The 23,988-nt window shown below is 39.3% G+C and overlaps 11 protein-coding genes across 11 annotated transcripts; 3 read left to right on the forward strand and 8 right to left on the reverse strand.

The window, feature by feature from the left end:
* Positions 1-154: 154 nt before the first annotated feature.
* On the reverse strand, positions 155-3,209 carry BDF20DRAFT_864530 (retinal pigment epithelial membrane protein-domain-containing protein). Its single transcript, XM_053080742.1, has 5 exons — positions 2,454-3,209; positions 2,190-2,383; positions 881-2,108; positions 400-782; positions 155-323 (listed from the first exon to the last, which is right to left on the reverse strand). Exons 1-4 carry the CDS (start codon positions 3,069-3,071, stop codon positions 507-509), a joined length of 2,316 nt encoding a protein of 771 aa, XP_052937240.1. The 5' UTR covers positions 3,072-3,209; the 3' UTR covers positions 155-323; positions 400-506.
* On the reverse strand, positions 2,988-3,981 carry BDF20DRAFT_937395 (acyl-CoA N-acyltransferase; the record flags this gene model as incomplete). The annotated part of the gene is made up of 2 exons (XM_053084767.1): positions 2,988-3,699; positions 3,882-3,981. 2 exons carry the CDS (start codon positions 3,979-3,981, stop codon positions 3,350-3,352), a joined length of 450 nt encoding a protein of 149 aa, XP_052937241.1. The 3' UTR covers positions 2,988-3,349.
* A 937-nt stretch (positions 3,982-4,918) lies between these two features.
* Positions 4,919-6,533, reverse strand: BDF20DRAFT_818416 (mate-domain-containing protein; the record flags this gene model as incomplete). Its single annotated transcript, XM_053077361.1, has 2 exons — positions 4,919-6,196; positions 6,297-6,533. The coding sequence occupies 2 exons, from the start codon at positions 6,531-6,533 to the stop codon at positions 4,919-4,921; spliced, it is 1,515 nt and encodes a 504-aa protein (XP_052937242.1).
* Positions 6,534-6,732: 199 nt separating this feature from the next.
* On the reverse strand, positions 6,733-7,503 carry BDF20DRAFT_912223 (uncharacterized protein; the record flags this gene model as incomplete). Its single annotated transcript, XM_053083929.1, has 1 exon — positions 6,733-7,503. The coding sequence occupies one exon, from the start codon at positions 7,501-7,503 to the stop codon at positions 6,733-6,735; it is 771 nt and encodes a 256-aa protein (XP_052937243.1).
* Positions 7,504-8,991: 1,488 nt separating this feature from the next.
* BDF20DRAFT_817980 (P-loop containing nucleoside triphosphate hydrolase protein) lies at positions 8,992-10,532 on the forward strand (the record flags this gene model as incomplete). The annotated part of the gene is made up of 6 exons (XM_053077307.1): positions 8,992-9,043; positions 9,134-9,264; positions 9,353-9,437; positions 9,521-10,062; positions 10,140-10,334; positions 10,419-10,532. 6 exons carry the CDS (start codon positions 8,992-8,994, stop codon positions 10,530-10,532), a joined length of 1,119 nt encoding a protein of 372 aa, XP_052937244.1.
* A 748-nt stretch (positions 10,533-11,280) lies between these two features.
* Positions 11,281-12,366, forward strand: BDF20DRAFT_818454 (ras family-domain-containing protein; the record flags this gene model as incomplete). Its single annotated transcript, XM_053077365.1, has 5 exons — positions 11,281-11,373; positions 11,487-11,556; positions 11,675-11,744; positions 11,827-11,864; positions 11,930-12,366. The coding sequence occupies 5 exons, from the start codon at positions 11,281-11,283 to the stop codon at positions 12,364-12,366; spliced, it is 708 nt and encodes a 235-aa protein (XP_052937245.1).
* Positions 12,367-12,517: 151 nt separating this feature from the next.
* BDF20DRAFT_912226 (uncharacterized protein) lies at positions 12,518-12,838 on the reverse strand (the record flags this gene model as incomplete). The annotated part of the gene is made up of 2 exons (XM_053083930.1): positions 12,518-12,750; positions 12,811-12,838. 2 exons carry the CDS (start codon positions 12,836-12,838, stop codon positions 12,518-12,520), a joined length of 261 nt encoding a protein of 86 aa, XP_052937246.1.
* Positions 12,839-12,883: 45 nt separating this feature from the next.
* On the reverse strand, positions 12,884-14,288 carry BDF20DRAFT_446923 (uncharacterized protein). Its single transcript, XM_053075467.1, has 4 exons — positions 14,166-14,288; positions 13,650-14,075; positions 13,445-13,570; positions 12,884-13,361 (listed from the first exon to the last, which is right to left on the reverse strand). Exons 2-4 carry the CDS (start codon positions 13,893-13,895, stop codon positions 13,011-13,013), a joined length of 723 nt encoding a protein of 240 aa, XP_052937247.1. The 5' UTR covers positions 13,896-14,075; positions 14,166-14,288; the 3' UTR covers positions 12,884-13,010.
* A 154-nt stretch (positions 14,289-14,442) lies between these two features.
* BDF20DRAFT_447110 (aminotransferase) lies at positions 14,443-16,063 on the forward strand. The gene is made up of 3 exons (XM_053075468.1): positions 14,443-14,817; positions 14,930-15,240; positions 15,337-16,063. Exons 1-3 carry the CDS (start codon positions 14,592-14,594, stop codon positions 15,877-15,879), a joined length of 1,080 nt encoding a protein of 359 aa, XP_052937248.1. The 5' UTR covers positions 14,443-14,591; the 3' UTR covers positions 15,880-16,063.
* Positions 16,064-16,247: 184 nt separating this feature from the next.
* On the reverse strand, positions 16,248-20,243 carry BDF20DRAFT_817979 (pyruvate carboxylase; the record flags this gene model as incomplete). Its single annotated transcript, XM_053077306.1, has 5 exons — positions 16,248-18,034; positions 18,124-19,434; positions 19,604-19,847; positions 19,970-20,068; positions 20,136-20,243. 5 exons carry the CDS (start codon positions 20,241-20,243, stop codon positions 16,248-16,250), a joined length of 3,549 nt encoding a protein of 1,182 aa, XP_052937249.1.
* A 586-nt stretch (positions 20,244-20,829) lies between these two features.
* On the reverse strand, positions 20,830-23,741 carry BDF20DRAFT_986987 (uncharacterized protein). The gene is made up of 2 exons (XM_053085232.1): positions 23,425-23,741; positions 20,830-23,339 (listed from the first exon to the last, which is right to left on the reverse strand). The coding sequence occupies exon 2, from the start codon at positions 23,259-23,261 to the stop codon at positions 20,838-20,840; it is 2,424 nt and encodes an 807-aa protein (XP_052937250.1). The 5' UTR covers positions 23,262-23,339; positions 23,425-23,741; the 3' UTR covers positions 20,830-20,837.
* Positions 23,742-23,988: the final 247 nt, after the last annotated feature.

Genomic DNA, 23,988 nt, shown 5'->3' on the forward strand with positions numbered 1-23,988 from the left:
GAAAAGTAATACTCTAAATATATGCTTTTCAAAAGTGGTAAAAAATGAAGTTGATGATATCACAAAGCACTTTACAGTTTCATGATGTACAGCTATGTGTGTACAGGGCTGCTGAACGATTATGTGTTCCGATGTAACCCAAGCAGAGAGAAGCTTTTTTTTTTTTTTTTTTTTTTCCTCCTTCTGCATGAATTTTATTGTTCCTCGTTCTAATTTCTTATCGTCACTACGGTTCTTTGTTCAAAATTGTTAAACATCTCTCGCTTCTCATTAAGAAAGTTCTGCTCGTACGTTGACTGCTCATGATAATATAAAATAAGGGTAGCTTCAAATTTGGTGTTCTTTTTGAAAGAACTGGAAACAGGGCAAAAGCTAATTTGTTGTACATAATGTTTAGGTGATAACATAATGACGATCTCGAGCTTTTTCTATGGACTGCAATTTTCTTTATTTCTTTGTATGTATTATATGTTGGAATAAAATAGATGGGTCGGTAAATAACAGCTTTAATCGCTACGAAGAAGACGGCAAGCACCGTGTGCAAAACTCAGAGGCACAAGTCTTTCCAAATCAGCTGTTGCCAGCACTTCTAACGTATTGGCATCCAGAACAAGTAAGAATGAGGTTGCCTTGGCAGAGTTCAGCACAAGACTTAGCAAAACGCCTTCATCTTCTCCTACTTGATCTTCAGGGCCAATGGCAGGTCTTGGTACGAAAACAGCTTCACTTGGATAACAACCCTGTTGATGCCAGGAAGCTACGATTTGTTTCGTCTCCATATTCTACCGATGATACAGGGGGGAGGGGCGAGAGAAAAAAAGAAGGATTCTTTTAGTACATTCTACAGAGACTCTTTTGAAATCTTTCCGTCCTATCTTACCGTTTTGACAATGCTGTCCCAAATAGCACCTTCTTTCAAAGAACTAGCTGCAGAGAAACCGAGGCCGTACATAAATGTATATTTGTACTTTGCATAGTTGGGATTAATTTGAGGCAATTCAATAGAAGGTGGGATACGCTTGTCGTAGGTAGCTATTGGCATCCAAGCATAGGATTTGTTGACGGCTGCTGGAGAGCTACTCGATTCGGCCTTTTTATTGCCTCCACCACCACCACCAAACATGCCAAAAAGGCGGCTAGTAACGCTATTTTTCGTGGGTATCAGGGAATTGTTGGTTAAATAGTTGATGTTTTCTTCTTCAACATTGGCCAACACGTATCGTCGCACTTCTGAGGGGACCAATCGAGAAGGATTCATTTTTTCAGGGTGTCGTAAAAACTCGGTCGTCAACTGACGAGCAATGGTATCGTCTGCATAGCAAATGAGATCGAGCATAATATGATCTTCCACTTCAAAGGCATTGATATGATGAAAAGTAAAGAAGGCATCCGATCGGTAAGTAGCAATGACTTCATGCTTCTCGCGCGATATAACATAAAAAAGAGCAGGCTCGTCATGTCGGAAAGAGAAAGAATCCATAATACTTTCGTTCCAAGTAAACTTCATACCACCCGCATTAGCATACATTGGACATATAACGAAAATGATGTATTTTGAAGTGATGGAAAATGTGTTGACAAAGGCCATAGGTGCTGTGACCGATGCGATCAAGGTGGCTTTGTTGGGATGGCGATCAGAAACAGAGAAAAAATGGTATTTTACAGATTGATATCCCACTTCCATACTAAAGTTAATGTATTCGCCAGTGCGAGAATCATATTGACCATTAGGGCAAGCTGTACCCTTCAGTTTAGGGTTCATTTCATTCCATGTCAAGGAACGAGTGGGCTTCAAATCGGATGGGTCCAATTCTTGTATGTGGTTAGCAAAGTTCAATGCGAAGAGTCTACCCTCCAAGCCTGGAATAGAGGGTAAGACACGTTGGCCACAAGGAATCGCATCTGGCTTAGATTGCTTGATAGACGATCCCAACAGTTTAGCCAACTTGGTTTGATTTGTTTCTGACATAAAAAGCCCAGCTGGGTGTTGAGGCGCATAGCCATGATGATCACGTATTTTTTCAACTATTCTTTTGCTGGTCGATCTGTTGCGATAGGTAATTGTGTTTCTTTGACCGTTTAAATCAAAACGATTGACCAAGGGCAGCCTATCAAAGAATTCAAACATGTCAGAAAAATGGATGGGAAATTTCGCACTGCATTTTTATCTTCCTATGTGTGCACTTTACGCATCAAACCAGTGTCCGAAAGTGAAGAGAGCAGATACATTCTGAATCTCTCCTTCCATCTCCACCTTACGCGTGTATTTAATATCATAGGTACAAGGGCCTATCGTATAGTATTCACCTGCGAGCCATTGTGGTAGTTGCCCTTTCACATTCAGGTCATCGATTTTATCACTATCTTGGAAATTTTGAAATCCCTGCATTATGAATCAAGAAAATGATTTGTTTAGCCAGTGATTATAATAAAAATAAATATAGCGTTTTTACCTTCACTGCTGATGTATCTTGATCTAGGTTTTGCTCATGTTCTGCAGATCCTGGTGCTGGTGTCGCTACACTCTTTGTGCTTACTTTTGTTGTCTCTGGTGTAGTCTCGTCCGCATTATCTATGACATCATAAACTATCGTAGTGGCTACCGTGTTGTCTTCCTCCACCATCTGGTCTTGGTCACTTCTCAGTAATGAATCTTCTTCCGGTTGAGCAGCCCATGGGTCGTTGCTATGATAGTCCTCGAGTGAAAGCGAGGACAAAAGGTGCTTCTTTTGGTCACTGTGCAAATCAAATGCATCATCCTCATTGTCTTCTTCTGTTGGCTTTTTCGTTAGCGTTTCTTCCGTTTTTACCTCGTCTCTAACACCTTTCCTTTCATTCGGTTCCTCTGAACTGTGATGCTTATCATTGTCAAGTTCCCCTTCATGGACTGGTACAGCAGTAGAGAGCTTACTCTCTTCCTTAGCACTCTCTGCTTTCACTTCTTTTGCATGCTTGCTTCCGGTTGAAGTATTTGCTACAAGCTGATCTAACTCATCAGGTGATGAAGTTTCAACCAACTTGTCTGTTGGTGTCTCCTCTATGTCTGTATCGATAAGAGCTTTTTCGGTCATGTTGTTTTGTATTTAGCGTTTTTTCCTCCCCGCCAGAATTTTTGTAAAATAAAAAGATAAAGAAGGAATAAAGGGATTCAGAATGGACTTGACCTCAGTAACGCAGCACGAGGTACTGATCACTTATGGATATTGGGCAATTCAAAATAGCTTTTTTCTTTTTCAAGATTTGAACAACAGCGCATATGATTGGCTTGGAAATGAGGGGAAAAATAAAGCCCGAATCATATCCATCAATGGGCAAAGTAACTGCAAATTTTATCCTTTATTAAATCTATCTATTCGAGTTTCCTCTTTAGCGTCAAGAAATGTAAGTTATCCTGTTTCAGTAATTCAGGCCAAACGAAAGGAACCCTTTCTCCTGTTTCAACAAAGCCAAGCTTCTTATACCAAGCCAAAATCTCGCTGCGACTTTCAATGACATGGATCACAGCGGTATGAAATCCTAGATCTTTCATTCCGGCCATGACAGTACGAATCAATCGGCTGCCAATACCCTTTGATTGATATGATGGTAATACCGAAAATAAGCTAATCTCTGCTTCTCCAGGATTTTCAGACGGTTGAAGTAGCACTGTGCCTACTATTTTAGTCGAGCTTTCCAAGTTGGTATTGGTATTGGTTTCGGCTTGATCAAAGGCCAGGAAGAGTGTATTGGGACGGCCATTCTCTAGGATATAGTGTTCCATATCCTTGACTGTACAGCGTTCTCCAGCGACCAAGTCTTTTTCGGTGGTCCAGCCCCCTTCTTTTATCATAGGTTATTATTAATTGATTTTTTCGAGCGTGCATGTTCATTGTATTGCCTACCCCCGTATCTATAAGCTGCGTTAACAACTTTAGTTGCTTCTTCCACATACTTCAAGTCAGTATGGACAGCCTTACGCACAAAGATACTGGAAACAACCATAATTTAACCACTTAAAAAATCGTGAAAAAAAAAAAAGTAAAATTAGGAACAGCCAGCCAAAAAAAAAGAAAACCACAGAATATTTAAATGCTGACAAATCTTTGCTCATAGCAAAAAAAGCAATATTTTAATTGAATAGGTTTTAGTAGGCCCTGACATATTCATTCCCGACGCTGCAAATCTGTTCCTGTCCATTGACATTCTTTATTTTTCGCAAGGCTCTTTCTGATTAATGAAACTAAGTTTGTAACAAGTCTTATTTTCTCATCCGCAGTAAACTGAGCTTTGACAAGCACATTCGATTGTATTGTAACTTTAAGAAAATAAGGTTGATTTTGACTACCACGAGAGCGGATGTTCAATCAGCTGTTGAGGGTTCCACAAGATACAGACAAAAGAGTCGCGTTCATAGCCATTACCACTGAAATTGTCCTTCATAGTGCATCAAAAGATATTTGAAAAGTATGATACTATACTCTTAGTTGATTGATTACTCAAAAGGAAGCTTTGCTTGGAGGCTGATTTCGTTAGCTCCAAAAGCCTACTCAATGGATCATGGCGAGCTTCAGAACTTTCCAATACAACCCTTTATAAACATTTGACTTTTACTATTATTGCTTATTTAAAAGACGCACAAAAAAACATCAATAAAGCTGTGAGAGTGACGCAGACAATTTGCGCGTGCAGATGACAACGTCTTTTACTTTTGAGGAAGGAAAAAGAGATATTCAACGAGAAGTATATACACTTTGGGTAACCAAAATCATTAATGGGATAAATAAGAGTAAGAATAAATAAAAAGTGAAGGTCAAAAATTTTGCATCGTCAATAATTCTAAGAAATGAGACTTTTCGTCAAGATAAAGCGCTTTCGCGTAGGTTGGGTATTGTCTAGTTCCCCCAATTGGAAAATGCCCTCCGTATGCATGATCTATTTCTTAGAATGGAGCACCTTGAGTATCCTCATGGATCTTGGCTTCATCTGCCTGAATTCGGTTAAGCGCCTTCTTTACTTCGTTGTCCCAATTGATGAATCCTAAAAAGGCCAAAGATCCGCTAGCTACCAAGAACAAAGCAAGCGTTAGACCAATCCATAAGCCATTCAAATCCCAGTCACGAACAAATGTCAAATAATAGCCCAAGGGGAGTGCTACTATGTAATAAGCGAGAATATTCAAATAGGCAGCGAACTCCTGACGTCCTAATCCACGGATAATACCACCACAAACACCGGCTAATCCGTCTGCAACTTGGAACAGAGCGCAGAGAGGCATAATTCGAGAAACGATTCTTACAACATCTGTATCGGAGGTGAACAGGAAGCCAAACTTGGCTCGGGTAGCCATAAAGAAGGTAGAGTTCATCGTACCAAAGAAAACAGCAAATAAAATGGCTACAATGGATGCCAGACGAGCCTTTCGAGCATTACTTTCACCCAAAGCATTACCAATACGATTAGACGCAGCGACAGAAATACCAAAAGGAATGGTGTATGTAGCAGAGGCTGTCGTGAGAACAATGGATTGAGCAGCAAGGTCATTCGTACTTAAATAGCTGGCTGCTAACGATGAAAGTTCAAATGCCCACCATTCGGCCGTGATCATTAAAAGAGACGGAACCGATAATTTCAAAAACGACACCCATCCTGTCAAACATTCCCGTGACCAACCGCCCCACGCAGCCTTGCCGTCCACAAATTTGATGTAACAAATCAAAAGTGTGAGCATAAGCCAATAACTACAACTTGTTGCGAGAGGAGCACCCATAAAGCCCAATTTGAATGGAGGGAGATAGACAAAGGTATAATTCAATATGAGATTCAAAGGTGATACAATCATGAGAACATAGGTGGAGGCTTGCATAATGCCTTGTGCTTGTAAGAACTTTTTGGTGGCTTCAAAAGCAATGAAAGCAGGTGCACCGAGCATCAAACAACGTAAGAAAAGGCCGGCTAATCGTGCTAACTCAGGCTCCTGATGGAGCTTCAGTAACAAGGCAGTACAATTCCACCATACGACAGCAATGGGTATAAACATAAGTCCTAAAATACAAAGAGCACGTTGAAGGTGAATACCGACTAAAGTCTTATCCTTGGCTCCTGTCCACGCTTGCGAGCAGAGGGTATCCAATGCTGTTGCTGTGCCAAACGCAATACTCCACGCAGACACACTGGCGAACATACTAGCAAGGGCTGCGGCAGCTAGTTCTGTCGGACCCTGATATCGTAATCAGATCAAATAAAGAAAAAAAAAATAAACAAAGTTGAGTCATAATTTCAAAAAAATTGATAAACTATTACTGTTTTGTATAACCTACCAAATGTCCAAGTGTGAAAATAGAGGCCATTTGCAACGAATTCTGCAGTAAAAATGTAAAGACAACTGGAAGAGCGTTCTTTACTAGCCAACGAAATTCACAGCCTAAACTAGCATGGCCTTTTTCGAAATCATCAGGCAGCCTAGAAATCAAGGGAGTCCTCTCAGTGGGTGTGGATGATAAGGACGAGGAGCCTACAGAAATGGTGTCTTCCTCATGATGAATACGTTGTTGCATGGATGCGTCGCAATAAATGGTAATATCGAAACGTTGATTTGAACTTTGTATAGTGTGCTTTTAATTTAGTGATATACAATGAATATAGTTTGAAGACGTTTTTTGTTTATTTGATTTTATTTTGGAAATTTCGAGTGGAAAAAGGAGAAAACACCAGAAAAAATTATAGTCCAGATTTGATGAAGAATTTTTTTTTTGTTTATAAGAAAAAAGTAGACCAATCGTTTTCATTCATGTCCAGGGCGTTTTTGGCAGCTATGTTTGTATCACCGTTGGCTTCTGCCATTAGATGATTGCGGATCATTGATAATCGTTCAACAGCTGCTAACTTGCCGTGGTCGTTCCTGTCACTGGTATTGAGCTCTTCTTTAGCTTCTCTTACCAATTCTCCAAGGATAGGGATCCCATAAATATCCTCTGTATATTCAGCTTTGGACAAATATTCCACAATGTCTTCGGATGATAATAGCTCCGCAGCCCACTGATGCTGTAATTTCCTTCTTTCAGACAATGCATGTTGTGTATCCACCTGATGTCGATAACTTTGATATTCCTTTGAACCTGCGTTTAGCGTATCGTCGTATATATGATCTGTGTAGCCCGTCTTGTTGAGAAAGTAAAGTAGTTCAGACCCATCCGCTACACTTTGCTGATGGTACGTTGGTAAATAGCATCGCGAATAGGCAGTTACAGGTTGAGTGAACTGCTGGTATATAGAAGAGTTATAATCCTCCGGAATAGTATTACTATAGTCATCAAATAACGGCTGTAGATGGTTTGCTGGTGTCGCAGGAAAGCCTTTCTGTTCTTCTCTCGTTCTAAACTCATTACTTGTACTAGCTTCTTCTTCGTATACCTCCTTTCTCTTACTCAAAAATGATAATGCCTCATCAAAGTGTAAGGTACTACTTCCATATCCTCTACTGCTGCTTTCTGTTGCTGTGGTTCCTTTTTCTGCCCAAGCTTGCATTGGATCTCGTTTAAAAATTGATACGAAAGCAAACGGTCAGCAATCAAGACAAGCACACAGAAAAGTGGAAAAGAGGATGATAAATTGAGATTATTCACACAAAAAGAGTACAAAAGGGAAAAAGGTTAGATAAGTAGAAAGGTATCTGGACAGAAACCTGTGTTTTGAAGCGGGCTATCCATGTGATTTTCATGAAATTTGGTGAATAACAGATTGACTTTGTGCAGCTTTCTACAACGTAAGCCGTTGTTTAAGAATCTGTTCATGCAGCATTGTGCATGTGATGATGCATTCGATGACTATCTCCCAAGTATGCGTCTCTTGGCAGTATCTCGTATGCTCTTGAAATCTCTTTCATTGATAATCTTAGAGTAAAGACTTGTTTCAAAGATGACATACTTGTAGTTGACAAATTGATTTAGTAGATCAGCAAATGTTAACCGACATGATACATATTACATATACATGTTATATTAGCTTTTTATCCCGTATAATTTTGTTGTGAAAAGACTGGTCAGACTTAGGATGTCCAAAATAAAAGATATAAGCACTTATAGTGACGGTAGAGCATGTCATTTTTGCTGTCTATCGCGCTAATCTATTAATGACAAAATTGCATCTTCATCACCATCTTTTCTTTTTCTTTACATTACTAGTACTATTGTCAAATTCAACCAGAAGCATTTGAAGCGGTATGTGGAATACTTCTGTAGGTGGAGGTCTGGCAATTTGTCTACTACCTTCTGGTTTCAATTTTCTTGCATTGACAATACAAACTTAATTCTATATTCACTTGTTTCTTTTCTGAGCGATCATGTGTTCGATCAAGGAATCAAAGGTGATTTTGAAGACAATGCAGCGGTATTTGAGTGTGTAGCCTCCCTGCTAACAACGTTAAATGATTGGAATTCGTTGACTCTTTGGGAGCTGCCCATTTACGTGAGTTACGATCAGCTTGCTTTGATAAAATGGCTAATGCTTTTGTTATCGTTGCTCAGCCAATTGTCGTTCATTTAATCAATAGGATTTTGTGAGCTGTATTTATGTTGATCGGACGATAGAAAACCTGGCGTAAGCAAATACAGTTGGAGCCGTATCCATGTGTAGAAAAGGAATTTTTAGAACGGAAAAAAAATTGCATTTGCTCCAGTTTTTTGAGGGTATATTCGTTATGGAAAGGTGCTTAAGGCTGCTATTGATGCTGTGATATCAATTCTCGCGATTGCTGCAGTTATAGCTGTGGATGGTTGATTGTTTCTGGTATAGAAACGATTGATAAGCTAAATTATTTTCTCTTAAAAAAAAAGAAAAAAAATGATCGCCTTTTCTTTCATTTATAATTTTGTCGGTGGTACACACGTGATTGAAGACAATGGACAAATGAAAGATCGCTATTTTCCCCAGTTTTATAGTCTTTTGTTTGCTTCCCTTTTTCCAGTACATCAACCTTCGCAACCTGATTAACTTACCAAACTTTTTTTGCCGATTATGATCAGATCTTGGTTGCAACGTCCAGAAACAAAAAAATATGCAGCTGATGGTAGCTAACCAAGAATTTTTGCTGACAAATACTGCGCAATAACTAAATCGCAATGTTATCGTTCTAAAACTTTGATCCAATCATTTATAGTTGCTGTTTTTGCTCTTTCACAAGTAGCATTTTATTTTGCCTTCAAGTATATTGTTGGCTCACTGGATCCTACTAAAGCAAAACGTCAAGAGGCCAAAGCAAAAAGTAATCGAATTTTAGGCAAATTAGGAGTAAGGACATCCTCCAGTTCAACGTAACCAGTCATTTACAGCACGCTAATTTGTATTTGGTTTATTTGTTCAATCTTGGTTTTGTTAGGCAGCTGATATAAAGTTGACAGAATACGAACAGATTATCGCAGCCGAAGTCATTCATGCTGACGAGATCAGTGTTAACTTTAAACGTAAGCACAATGGAGAACGGACTTTCGCCTTTCCCCGCAGACAAAAACCAATGTTTAAATGTGTCATATTTGATTTAAAATAGAAATTGGTGGGTTGGATCATATCATTCAAGATCTGCGAGAGAGTGTTATCTATCCACTTTGTTATCCTGAGCTTTTCACTTCCGCGTCAGGATTATTGGGTGCGCCCAAAGGTGTTCTGTTATACGGCCCGCCTGGCTGCGGTAAAACAATGCTTGCGAAAGCCCTTGCGAAAGAAAGTGGAGCAACTTTCATCAACATTCACGTGTCTACATTGACAGATAAATACTACGGAGAGTCTAACAAGTTGGTCTCTGCTGTCTTTACTTTGGCTAAAAAATTGCAACCTTCCATTGTTTTTATTGATGAAATCGATTCCTTTTTACGTGAGCGAAGGAGTACAGATCATGAAACAACAGGCATGATGAAGGCTGAATTCATGAGCTTATGGGATGGTTTAACAACAGGTGAAGATGGTCGTATTGTTATCTTAGGAGCTACTAATCGACCGAATGATATCGACTCAGCCATCCTTAGACGGATGCCGAAACGGTTCTCCGTAAGATTACCTACTGAATCGCAAAGAAGGAGCATCCTTGAATTGGTAAGGAAAGATGATAAAAAGAGTACAAAGAGTTTAAATACTCACGCCTGCTTTCTTCAACACTATCCATCCCCTAGCTTCTGAAGGATATCAAGTTAGCATCGGATTTCGATATGACAGAGTTAGTACAGAGAACAGCAGGATTATCAGGAAGTGATTTGAAGGAACTCTGTCGTAATGCAGCTATGATTCCGATCCGAGAGTATGTTAGACTGATAAAACCACCCACTGGTGAAAATGCCTCCAAGGATCTATTAGATTTTGACACAGCCGTAAGTGCACAATGGGGTTGTTCTTTTTTTCTTACGTTGATTGATTTGCTCACAATTTTACTGTTTTACTATATTACTTGACAGAATATTAATACTCGCCCATTAACGCTGGCAGACTTCTATGCTTTTGATGCAACAAACGAAAGAACTTACAGTTTAGCATCTGATGATTTACCACAACAAGAAAAGCTTGATTAGTAACCGACATATTTCTTCTTAACCTTTAAAGCAAAAATAATTACTGGAAATAGAGCTTATAGAACTAAAAAAAAAAAGAAAACCAAATGGACTCGTCATGTGTATTTTATGAAGAAGAAAAAGGAAGCTTCTCGATAATGATATCTCTCTGTGTGTACCCAATACGCACAAGTTATTTGGCCTGCTTTTCGAATTGTATTCAGCATATTAACCGACGAGTAATTTATTTCATCCAACTACAATAATAAAACTTCTTTATGTCTAAAGCAAAGCTCTTCAATTGTTACGAAGAAGCTGTTGGATACCTTAAATCGAAAAAAGAAAAAAAAGTATATCACATTGCTAAGTGTGGCTGAAGTAATAAACAGTGCATATTACACTTCCTCAACCAGCCATATCAGACGGAAAAAAGCCAGCCCAGGCTAGCTGAGCCCAACCTCAATCATCCCAATTGTCTTTTTATACGGCATACATCTTAAAATTAGTAAGGAAAGGATTATACTATGATATCTAAACTTACAGATTTATGCTGATTTGCACAGATAGCAGAGGATTAAATAAAAAGCTTTAAATGAAAAAACGCTTCATTAATTACAGTTGCATCTGATTGGACGGCTTAATACGTTTTGGAAGTAGGAACCTTAAATTTTTTGGCTGTTGAGTTCCTTTTTATCTGGAGAAGTGTCCTTCTTTCTTTCTCTTCTTTCTTCAACTCACTTACTTGCATAGATATTCTCCACACTCAAAGATGATTACAGACGACGAATATGATTATTTATTCAAATTGGTATTGATTGGTGACTCAGGCGTAGGCAAATCCAATCTATTATCGAGATTTACAGTAAAGTGTCTGAAAATTTGGACTGTTGAAAGGAAAAAGAAAGGTGTCTGACCTTCGGCACATGTTGCAGATTTCATAATGTACTGATTCCAACTTTTCCCCTTTGCTTGTAGTCGAATGAGTTTAACTTGGAATCAAAAAGTACTATTGGTGTTGAATTTGCAACCAAGAACCTTGAAATAGGTAAGGAAACATGTAACAACAACTCAAAGGCAGAATCAAATCGGAACGAAGCACTCAATCTTTTCCGGCTTGTAACATCATACTGTATTCTACTTTTTGCTGTGCACATTTTATACAGATAATCATACAGTGAAAGCACAAATTTGGGATACTAGTGGACAGGAGAGATACAGAGCCATTACTGGAGCGTAAGTGATCGTCTTTTGCAGAGATTGATGGAGTTTACACTAGATCTATTTACACGTTTTCGTTTATTTCTTTCCTGTATAGTTACTATCGAGGCGCTGTCGGTGCCCTTTTGGTTTATGGTAAAGATCAAGTGTCTATACAATCGTAAAGAAAAGGTACTTGGTTATTAACTGTTCTGCATTAGATATTACTCGCCAATCTTCGTTTCAAAACGTTCAACATTGGCTTAAAGAATTAAGGGACCATGCTGATCCCAATATTGTGATCATGTTGGTTGGTAACAAATTGGATCTTAGTGAAACGAGTCGTCAAGTATCAACTGAGGATGGTGGATCATTAGCTGAACAAGAAGGATTCCTGTTCATAGAAACATCCGCTTTAGATGCTACTAATGTCGACAAAGCATTTCAATCGATCTTTGATACAATTTACAGTAACCTACCAAAAAAGCAAGCCAATAATGGGGCAGAGGGAGCAGAGGCAGGAGACGCTAAACCAACGCAAGGTGAAAGAATTCAATTGAGACCACCCAGTATTCGTGGAACTCGCGGTAGTTTTGATAGTCAACGAAGCATGAGTGGCAATAACTCATCAACAGGAAATAAGGGTGGATGTTGTTAAAATATAAATGTTTTTCTTTCTTTACGATGCAAGTATAGTTCGTAAACAAGCTTGGATGAAAATAATATGTAATAAAGAAGTAATTTATTAAGCAATATCAAAAATGGTTACCATACTTTTTGTAAATATAAATACAGTTAAAAGCTAGTCATTAGACATTATCTAAATCTCTCTTTATGCTTCTTGGTGAATGCTGATGTGATACCGTATGTCCGAATCCTGCATGATTCTTGCTATCAGGTTGACGCTCGTTTGTGTCTTTGGTCACATTATCTTCATGCTTATTATGTTTATGGAGGTCTTCTGAGCGTACTTGCATAGACTCTTTGCTGCTTTCTGACCATGGAATGTCTACCGTACCATGACCAGTGGACTTTAATTGGTCTTTTGTAAACCAGAATACTGTTAGTTTGGTTCGCTGCAATCACCGTGAACTAGCTTTACCTTTATTATAGTTAGTGCTACTATTCATTTTATTTTAATGTATAAAGTGTATATCAAAATTGAAAGAGGTTGGTATTTAATGCAAGAGAAAGTGGAGTCAAGCATTCGTTTATATACTAGTTAGGAAGAAAAAAAAAAAAAAAAAAGAAACCGCCGCGGTCAGTTTTTCTGGTTCGGGCTCAAAAGGAAAGTTCTTCTGTTCAGACTAATTTTAATTTTCTGGCTGTCAAGTGTTCTCGTACGTCACGATATCGTAATAGATAAACATCGTTAACGTCAAATAAAATATCATCTCCACCAATGTTTACGTGCCCGATACTCTTTAGCACTTTGCAAACAACTGCTGCATCCAAGTTAGGCTCCACTACCATATTAATGCCATTCCCTTGCTCGTCCTGCTTATGCTGTGATCTCGGTAGTCGATGCAGGAAGCTATCGTGATTATGAGTCTCCATTAGATCCTGATATTCGCGAGCATAATGAAGTTCTGATATCGATAGTAATTCCTCTAGGTTTTCTTGACGTAGTATAAATAGTGTACATCGCTCAATCTATGTCGGACGGCGGTATTCAATATCGAAGAATACCAAAAAGAAAAAAAAAGAATTGAATGTCACTGTCTCATTTGAGTTACCTTGTCTAGACGAGCTCTCAAATAGCTTCTCAATACATATTTGACGCGCTCAACCTCTGTCTGATACAACATACTTTGGTATGTGTTGATACTGTTTCTTTCCGCAAGTTCCGTCATTTTTTCTGTCTATTAACATCATGGATATAAATTCATGTTACAAAAGTAAATCCATTTACATGTATACTTTGTTTTTCCAATTTTTTACCTGCGCCTGCACTTGATCCAATAAAAGTGCCACTAGATCTCTCTCGAAAGGCAGTATTTCTGGAGCATTTCTTTCATTCATCCAAGCCTGTGTCAAGTCCGCAAGTGCTTCTCCAACTGTTGATGATAATGCTCCTGCATGGTCGTATAAGTTGTTTCTTTGAAAAAAGTCTGGCTGATCTCGAAATGTGGAAGATCCTTCCTGAATGTAGGTGTATGAGGATGAGGAGGGCTCTTGGGAGGTCATTCAGAAACAGTTGATCGAGTGATGATCTAAATAGATCACTTTTCTTGAGGTTTAAAAAAAAGAGAGACTGACCATTTTGCAAATTGCTGGTTCAACAAAGGAGAAAGAAGTGGAACTTGAAATTTTTGTGAAAAAGCACGACAGAAGATCACGTCGATGACCTACTGCTACGTGAGTGTTCTTTTTTTTGTCCAACAAATAAGTATGTGCATTCAAATAGATATCAGTGTGAAAAGTCTCTAGCAAAACACACATTAGTGCAACCGTTACCTACTTTAAGACTTTTTGTTACGTATCCTTCTCTGTTGCTTTATATGAAGACAAATGATCCAGATAAAGTACCGTTCTCAATGTGTACTGTGATGATTTTCAAGATCGTTAGATTCACTGCCAGCTAAGTCTTGACACCTACACGAAACAATAACAATGATTGCTCTAGCATTGAAAGATATCGCAATTGGAAAACGATGCGCACATGCCCACATTTATGCGAATGAAATAGGCAAATTCCAGCGGACTTAATTACTTTTCTCAATTCACTCAACCCTGAGTGCATTATATATAAACTGCTATTGTTTCCCAATCTTATGTCACTGTCCTCTTTCTATTACTTGTTTCAAAAGCAATTATTCCTATTCTAGCTTTTAACTAGTCGTTATTCATTATCAGCATGACAAACACTAGGGAAAAGAACTCATGTGGGCTATTACTCAATATGAACATCCTTTGCATACTCCATTAGAATCGAGATCTCATAAAGCTGACCTTCCTCTTCTTTCAATTTACTTTCATATCCCGCTGTATTCCATAATAGTGATCGTCGAGCAACTCAACGTCGACGAAAATGATTTAAGCAAAATCAAATATAGCTTTAATATGGGTACGACTGATTTTGATGGATTTATTCTATCACGACCTAGTGGTAAGTGTTTGGACAGTCTTAAACGTTATGAGAGATGGATTTTCGTACCGTATCTTAAGCAATAGTATAATATTATAAACCACTGACACTATCGATTCTAAACCAATCATAGGCGCTTATACGGGCATGAGGACAGTAGATAAAACTTCCATAGCTGAACTACACACACACATGAAAAGATTATACAACTCAATCGCTTCCATCAAATTCGAAGGCGATAATAATGGTGATGATTCAGCGGTCTTTTTGGAGGAAAAACATAAAGAAGTACAAGAAGCAATGGCTCCTTTAAGAGACCCGGTCTTATTGGAAAAGAAAGTTGTACAAATCGTGAGGGTAGGCTTGACAGAATTTTACGGAAAAGTACACCTTACAACAGACGGAGAAGTCAAAGTGACCATACTAGCCACCTATTGCTTTGATGTAAGTGCATATGTACTGTGAAAAAGTTTGGGATTGAGCGTGTAAATGTAAATTCAAGCTTACTGAATTTAGTCATTCTCCCAACTTACCTTACAGACCCATAAACCTTATTTTGCTGCTCACTTTGAATGTTTGCCTCCTATTGCCAGTGCCAACGAAAGGGCTCAAATCTTAGTTGAAAAGCAATGCAGGAAGGCGCCTGAGATCAAAGATTCTCAATGGGTTAGAGATCGACAAGAACTCGAGCATAAGAAGAAAGCTATTCACTTTAACGAAGTTGTTCTTATTGATGACAAACTCCAACTTTATGAAGGCATTTCTTCCAACTTTTTGGTGGTCAAGGACAATGTAGTTTACTGTGCACCTTTGGATCATGTTTTACTCGGCACTATGTTAAAGTTGGTGATTGGAATTTGCGAGAAACATGACATCCCTCTTCGCTGGGACTTTCCTCGGCTGCAAGAAGTTGACACATGGGAAGGCTGTTTTCTAACTAGTACATCCAGAGTTTTGCTTCAAGTTGAGACAGTCTGGGTTAATGGGCAGACATACGAGTTTAGAAATAAGTGTAAATTGATCCAGTTTATTAGAGAACAGATGTCTCGCGAGTTATATGAAAGTGCCGTCAAAGTCATGTAAAGTTTCTAATTAGAATTAAGTTCAGTATAAAATATAAACTAAATAGACGCCGAGCCACGGTAAAGCATGTACGAATAGCTGTATTTTTGGTTCATTCAATTTTAATATCTTCTAGCTGTGAAAATATGAACAAATAAAGCCTATATACTGTATAATACATTGTTAGAGGTAGATAACAGAACAGCCCGGTTCTTGGGAACAGAACGCTACTGCGGATAGAACGAGATCGATTTTTACAACAAGTTTTTTACTTTATAAAACATTATTCAGTTTGGAAAGCAAAGTCAAGGATATGCCATGAAAACAGGAAATTGAACAATTCATAATATTCTATACATATTCGAGTAAGTATACTGAAGGCCAAAAGCTTATTGAGCTTCTTTAACAATCCTGGCTACCAAATCACCAGAATTGAGGGAATCGCCTTCATGGATAGGAACACGTTCGATTTTACCAGCTACAGGTGCAGTAACCACCGTTTCCATCTTCATCGCCGACAAAACAGCGAGAGGATCACCTGCCTTTACATGAGTGCCTTCTTTGGCACGAATCTCTATAACAACACCCGACATAGGAGCAGCAACATCACCAGGATTAGATAAATTGGCTCTTTCACGCGTCACTGTCTCCACTGCTGAGTTTTTATCGACAATACCCACCACGCGGGCTTCGCCATTCAGCTCAAAGTACACATCACGTTTTCCGTTACCGTTCAAAGGACCTACAGCTAGCAGCTTGATAATTAAAGTCTTACCCTCTTCAATCTCTACATGGAACTCTTCGTTAATTTCAGGCTTGGCTAGGAAATAACGAGTGGGCAATACAGACAAGTCACCATACTGATTGATAATATCACGGTACTCAGCAAAGACCTTGGGATAGAGAGCTGCAGAAATAACATCATAATCCCGAATGCTTGGCCCGTATTTGGCAACCAATTCCTCTTTGAGTTTGGCTAAATCTAAAGGAGGCATAGTCGCTCCTGGGCGACCATCAATGCGCTGAGCATCACGGATAATGTTTGAGCGTAGAGGTTCGGGGAAACCACCATGGGGTTGACCAAGATAGCCTTGGAAAAACTCAATAACAGACGTAGGGAAAGATAAGGATGAAGCACGCTCTTCAACGTCACTGGCAGTCAAGCTATTAGAAACCATAAATTGCGCTAAATCACCCACCACTTTGGAAGAAGGAGTGACTTTGACTAGATCACCACAGAGCTTATTGGCTTCAGCATATGCTTTCTTGATTTGCGCCCATTGTGTACCTAAACCTAGCTGTTGAGCCTGGAACATTAGATTCGTATACTGTCCACCGGGCATCTCATGATCGTAAACTCCAGAATCGGCGGAGCGAACATTAGCCTCGAAACAGGAGTATAAAAGACGTGCTTGTTCCCAGTACGAGTTTATTGCGTGAATATCTTCTAAACGAATACCAGTACCGAGATTTGTCTGCTCAAGGCCAGCGACAATGGCACCCATGGCAGGTTGGGATGTCATACCACTCATTGAATCAATAGCTACGTCGACAATATCGGCACCCGCAGCAGCAGCGGCTAGCATGGATGCAACACCTGTACCGGCAGTGTCATGTGTGTGAACATGAATAGGAAGGTCAGGGAACTTGGCTCGTATAGTAGAGATCAACCGACGGGCTGCTTCAGGTTTTAAAAGACCTGCCATATCTTTAATACCCAAAATGTGAATGCCTTCATTTACCAATTCTTCTGTCAAGTGCACATAATAATCCAAATTATACTTGGTGCGATGTGGGTTGGACACATCTCCGGTATAACAGATGGTAGCCTCTACAACACCACCTGCCTTCTTCACTGCATCAATACCCAATCTCATATTTTCAATGTAGTTGAGAGAGTCAAAGATACGGAAAACGTCCATACCACATTTGACAGCCTTGTCGCAGAATTCGTAAATAACGTTGTCGGGATAGGAGGTGTAGCCAACAGCATTTGCACCACGGAGGAGCATTTGGAAAGGAATATTAGGGACGAGTTTACGAAGCGCAGCAAGACGATCCCAAGGATCCTCATATAAGAAACGCATAGCGACATCAAAGGTGGCACCACCCCAGCATTCAAGAGAGAAGGCGTTGGCAAGAGCATGGGAAGTAGCCGGAGCAATACGTAAAAGATCTATCATTGTAAAATGAATTATATATTTATGCTTTTTAGTCAAAACGAAACCTCTTTTTTGAGCTCTTCGTTCAATGATAATTTTTTACCGATGGTTCTCACACGCGTTGCCAATAGACTTTGATGAGCATCTCTCCAAGTTGTGTCTGTTATCAAGACGCCAGGGTAAGCGCGTACAGCCTTAGCAAATGCGTCGGGGCCTTGTTCAACAATAATTTTGCGCCAGCCCTCTGTTGGAGGGGCTGACACATCGACAGTGTTGTGGTTGTCTTTATCGCATAGTACAGGTATCTCGATCTCACTTTTAAAGGAGGGCTCACCTACTTGACCCTTGATTTGGGACCCATTGACTATAACATCACCTAAATAGCCCAACATACGCTGAGCGCGATTTTGGGATTGAACCAGTCTGAACAAATCAGGTGTATCGTCAATGAAGGTGGTCCAGCAGTTGCCATTAATAAATGTATCATGTGTTAACAAGCGTTGTAAGAATGGGATATTCGTCTTGACGCCTCGGATTCTGAATTCAACAAGAGCACGCACTATCTTACGACGGGCTACTTCGTACGTCGAACCGGAACAGGACACCTTGACCAAAAGTGAGTCATAATGGGGCGTAATAATGCCACCAGCATAACCAGCACCGCCATCCAAACGAACACCGTTACCACCTGAAGAGCGATATACTTCAATTTTACCGGTATCCGGCTGAAAGCCCTTTTCGGGATCTTCAGTAGTGACACGACATTGAATGGCATAGCCACGTTGGCGAATACGTTGTTGAGTCAATCCCAGTTGAGGTAAAAGAGCTCCCGCCGCAATTTGGATTTGAGCTGCTACAATATCAATACCAGTAATCTCCTCCGTAATAGTATGTTCCACTTGAATACGAGGATTAATTTCGATAAAATAGTAACGGTTTTCATTGTCGACCAGGAATTCAGCTGTACCAGCATTTTTGTAATTGACAGCTTTAGCAATTTTAATAGCGTCAGCCAAAATAGATTCACGTACTTTATTGTCCAGGTTCTTTGCTGGGGCAATTTCCACAACTTTCTGATGTCGACGTTGAACAGAGCAATCACGTTCGAAGAGATGAATTACGTTACCAGCACGGTCGGCCAAGAGTTGAACTTCAATATGACGAGGTTTATCTAAGAAACGTTCAATAAAAACAGTACCATCACCGAAAGCAGAAAGAGCTTCAGACTTAGCTCGATGAAAAGCATCTTCTAATGAAGCATCATCACGAACCACACGCATACCACGCCCGCCACCGCCCATAGCAGCTTTGATAATGATAGGGAATCCGTGTTCCTGAATAAAGGCTTTCGCTTCACTGAACTCACTGACTGGACCAGGAGTACCCGGCACAACGGGAACCTTACAGTTCATAGCTATTTCAGCATGACAGTAGCAATAAGTTGTATCAGAAAGGTAGTACAGAGATAAAATCAGTTAGTTGGATAAGATAAGCAAGAACAACCAGTGACATCAGTCCGGTAAGAAGAACATCTTTGTGGAACCCTTTTTTTTTGGAATGTCCAACACTGAAAAAAGACTTACCAATCGTCCTAGCCTTTGTCTTATCACCTAGACTTTCAATCACTTCAGGTGACGGACCAATGAAAGTAATACCAGCAGCTTCAACTTTACGAGCAAATTCAGCATTTTCTGACAGGAAGCCATAGCCAGGGTGAATCATAGAGACACCACGCTGCTTAGCGATACGAACGATTTCATCTTGAGCAAGATATGCACCGACCGGTGTGAACTGTCCAACTTTACCAATCTGATATGATTCATCAGCCTACGTTTCAATGAATGAACAATTAGGATGTGCCCGTATATAATATGGCATACACTTCAATGGGAACATCTGAAATAACAGCACTCAGACTTTCACGTAGTTTTGTTGTATACCACACTCACCTTATATCGATGCATAGATAACCTGTCTTCATGAGAAAAAATTGCTACGGATCGCATGGATAGTTCATGTGCTGTACGAAACACGCGAAGTGCAATTTCCTAAAAGGATAAGCGCGAAATACAAATGAATATCTCCTTGTTACGTTGCTGTTATATTATACTTTACACCTCTATTAGCAACCATCAATTTGCGGAGGTCTCCAAGCATCTCACTGCTCCGGCGAATAGTCTCAACAGAATGTTCACGTATAGGCGTCGCAGAGTCCGTTGTCATGGTAGTCGATTTAATTGATGTATGTATGTGTGTATATGTATGTGAGGTTTTGTGGTTTCTTATTGCGAAAAGCGAGTAATGATAAAAGAATAAAGAGAAAGAAACGGTTAATATTTCAAATCCATATTCTCTTTTTCAATAAGTTTATCCAAACTAGAGCAGTCTGTGCAGCCATTTTCTTGCCCCCTTCTCCTTCCTTTCTTTTCCCGGAATCAGACAGACGATTATCATGCTGATTTCATATGTCATCATATGCCTCGCTTCCCCTCTGTGCCATCCATTCATAGCAAATGAAAAGCGTTTTGATAAAGTAGGGTTATGTACCTGAAATTACGTGTAGAATGTAACAAACTTAGCACAGGGAAAAAATAGGATTATAAACTAAAGATTGTGTGTCTTTAAATAGTTTTCTTTTCGAGGCTTCTCTGTTCGGTGGCTCCGTAAAGAAATTTCCCCACTCACAGAAAGCATGAAATCTTTTTCTTTATCATCATTTCATTACCAAAAAGAGCACACAAAGTTAAAGATAAAAAGTTTCTGTTGTTTTTGCGTAACAACAACAATTCTTTTATTCAATAAAGATGATATTGTTTGTCAACCAATCAGGTTCGTGTGCTCAAGTAAGAAGATCTCTAAATCTTGCCAACCACCGCCAACACGTATCAATACTTTACTTCGCCCACTGTTTTCATACGTCATTAACTTACAGGTATAGATCTTTTTACCACCTCCCAGCGATGGTGTCAACTCGTTACCAAAGAAGTATTTACCGTCTCCTGCAGTACCTGTCTTTTTCGAACATTGAATAGGAATAGGACTGCGGTTGACAATGAGGGCTATTGCTTTATCCAAGGGGTCTTTAGGGTCGGGTTTATAGAAGTAATGTTGCTGCTGCTGTTGTTGATCGTGGTGTAACTTTGTATTGTTCATCCGTGCCATAGATGATCTGGGCCTCATGCTATCCATTTTCTTGCTATTGGGTGTTCTCGGGCGTGGAATAAACGAAGGGGTGTTACTCCTGATATGACGAGTCGAGGATAAGATATTAGGCGTAACTGATCTTTTTAACATCCTCGGTGGTTGTAACATATTCGTTGTGGATGTAACAAATTGTTGTTGTTTTCCATTACTATTTGTTGTTGTGACATTATTCGGTGTTAAAAATTGACGAATGTCATCATCACCGTCGTCTTCAAACTGCTGTCTGCGCATATTATTTGTAGTGACAGATTTATTCATGTATAGCTGATTGCCCATGAACCTTGTTGTTATAGACGAAGGTGATGCATTGATGGGTTCACGTGATGAATAGTATCCATTAATAGGTGATGCAGTTGAAGTTTTTCTGCCACTGTTATCGTTCAGACCAGCACGATGTCTCTGTTCATCAATGAATAAAGGTGATGGGCTGCTACGGACCATTCGATTTTGGCCGTTATTAAAAGGGCTCTTTGACCTTGCCATGTTTGCAGTAAGCTCTAACAGAGAATTGCTCTCTTCCATCACATGACCTATAGAGGGCGACAATGATCTGTTATATTTATTGCTGTGGTTGTTCCGAGGCGTTGGTGTTCCTCTACTGAAACTACTCGTTGTATTACTGTCGCTACTACTTCGATCACTCAAACGTGACCAGCCACTGATGATACTGCTAGATTGATCGGAGAAGTTGGAACAAGTATCATATCCCATGATTTCTGGCAATTCTCTTCTACGTAAATTGTCCATGGTGTTCTTTAATGCATTCCATTTTGTTAGCATCTCTTCATGACGGTAAAAAATGGTGGATGAGCTGGCCTGAGTCACTCTGGATGCTATACCATTTCCTAACATCGTCAGCATCTTCGAGATAGAGGGGGTATAGTACTTATATTTTGCTTCAAAGTTCTTTTCTACTGATCGCAGTTTTTCACGTAGGTCTGTTGGAGTCGATATTGCATTGCCTATTGTTGTCGTAGCTGAAGAAGAAGACGAGGAGGAAGAGGACGGTGTCGTGTGAGTAGTGGCAGAAAGTGAGCTCAGTAGACTATAGCCATTTCCTCCTTGAGTAGCCTGGTGTTGTTTCAGAATTTGTTGTATTAATAAATAGCATTGGTCTACAGTCTTATTCAATCCGTTCATCATGTTGTCGACTTGATCTGCCACTTGATTGAAAATTGCTAACCAGCGGTCTTCCTTAAGTTCTGCTTTCAGTTCGTCAATTTCTAGCCTTAATAATTCCCAACGCTCTTGAACAAGCAGATGTTTTCTCGTCAACAAACCTGTACTGTCTTCGGGTGGATTGTCTGGTGATGTCATTCGGTTAAATACTTTTTCTACATTATTGAATAAAGGCCCTACGCGATTGTCAATTTCCAAAAGTATACCGTCTTCTCTCACACTGCTGTTCGCATCCTTATTTGTTGCTCCTGCGTGAAAAGTTATGGTAGTGGCTATTGACGTGGCTATGGTGACCGCACTAGTGTCTACTTGCTGCTGCTGCTGCTGCATGATATGTTTTTTTTCTTGAAATTGAAAAATCATGATGGACAGATCATCAATTTGTAGTAAGATATTCTCCATCAATCTCCTCAGCATAATCTTTTCGTTGGACGCATCAATCAGATTCTTAACTGAGACGATGAATTGCTGCAGCCCAGACCATTCTGATTGCACTTTAGTTAAGGATAGCTTCATACTCATCATATCCTGTATATCTTCGTCTTGTTCCTGTTGTATTTCGTCTAGTGTATCTGAAAGTAATCGTATTAAAGGCTGTACTGTATTGACTGCCATTGATTCCAAAGGCTGCACTGTATGAGAATCCATATTGTCTCCTCTTTTCACACTTTGTTCAATAGTAAACGTGATCATATGAGCGGTCTCTAACCATTGACCTAGCTTTTTTGTAACGTCTTCAAACCGATCTTTCATATCTTGAGCTGGCATGCATGAAAGAGTAGCTAAGTGGCGAATGTCTTCTTCTGTAGGTAACGTAATCATATGAAGAGGACTGAAGGTTTCATCCGTGAGTACCATATTAAATTGTAGCAGTCGTTAAATAAGTTTTGTATGTCAATCCCGGTATAATCAGATAGGGTGTATATTTATAATAAACTGTAAATAATGACGCCTCTGTTAGTTATCATCTTTTTCTAGAGTATTCCAGTCATAAGAAGCTCTACTTGTTCTATGTAAGTACCTGGATATAGATAAACTTTTATAGTTACGGTATTTCGATCTGTAAGAAAAACTGAGTCTCTTATAGGGGTATATCAAGAATTTACAAACGAAATATTGCTGTTCTTTCTAATCTTTATTGCGCAGTAAATAGTTTCCGATTCAGCGTATATATATACACATATATATGTATGTATACTAATCAGTAATGAGTGACCTTTTTGACATTCACTGTTCAGGCAAGACAGAAAAATTTGTGAATGAAACGAAAAAAGGGGTAAAAACTTTTTAACGTCCACACGCAAATAAATTTCTTTGCGTTTTTCAGGTCACTTCTGTAATGAAAGTCTTTAATAAGAAAAAAGAATGAAATTAAAGAATGAAATTAAAAAATGTTCTTAATTAAACTTATTAGTAGTATATTAACCGTTGTAAAACGATAGTACTAGCACTTTATATATTCTGATATTAAGACTTTTACATAACCACTGCAGGAGTATGTTTCAAGAGTTGAACTTTTGGGTTGCGTACTTGTTTCAATGACCGTTTATGTGGGTCTTTACCGTGCGTAAAGTACGATGCAAAC

The sequence above is a fragment of the Mycotypha africana genome, assembly GCF_025528875.1.
Source record: "Mycotypha africana strain NRRL 2978 chromosome Unknown BDF20scaffold_4, whole genome shotgun sequence".
Taxonomy (NCBI): domain Eukaryota; kingdom Fungi; phylum Mucoromycota; class Mucoromycetes; order Mucorales; family Mycotyphaceae; genus Mycotypha; species Mycotypha africana.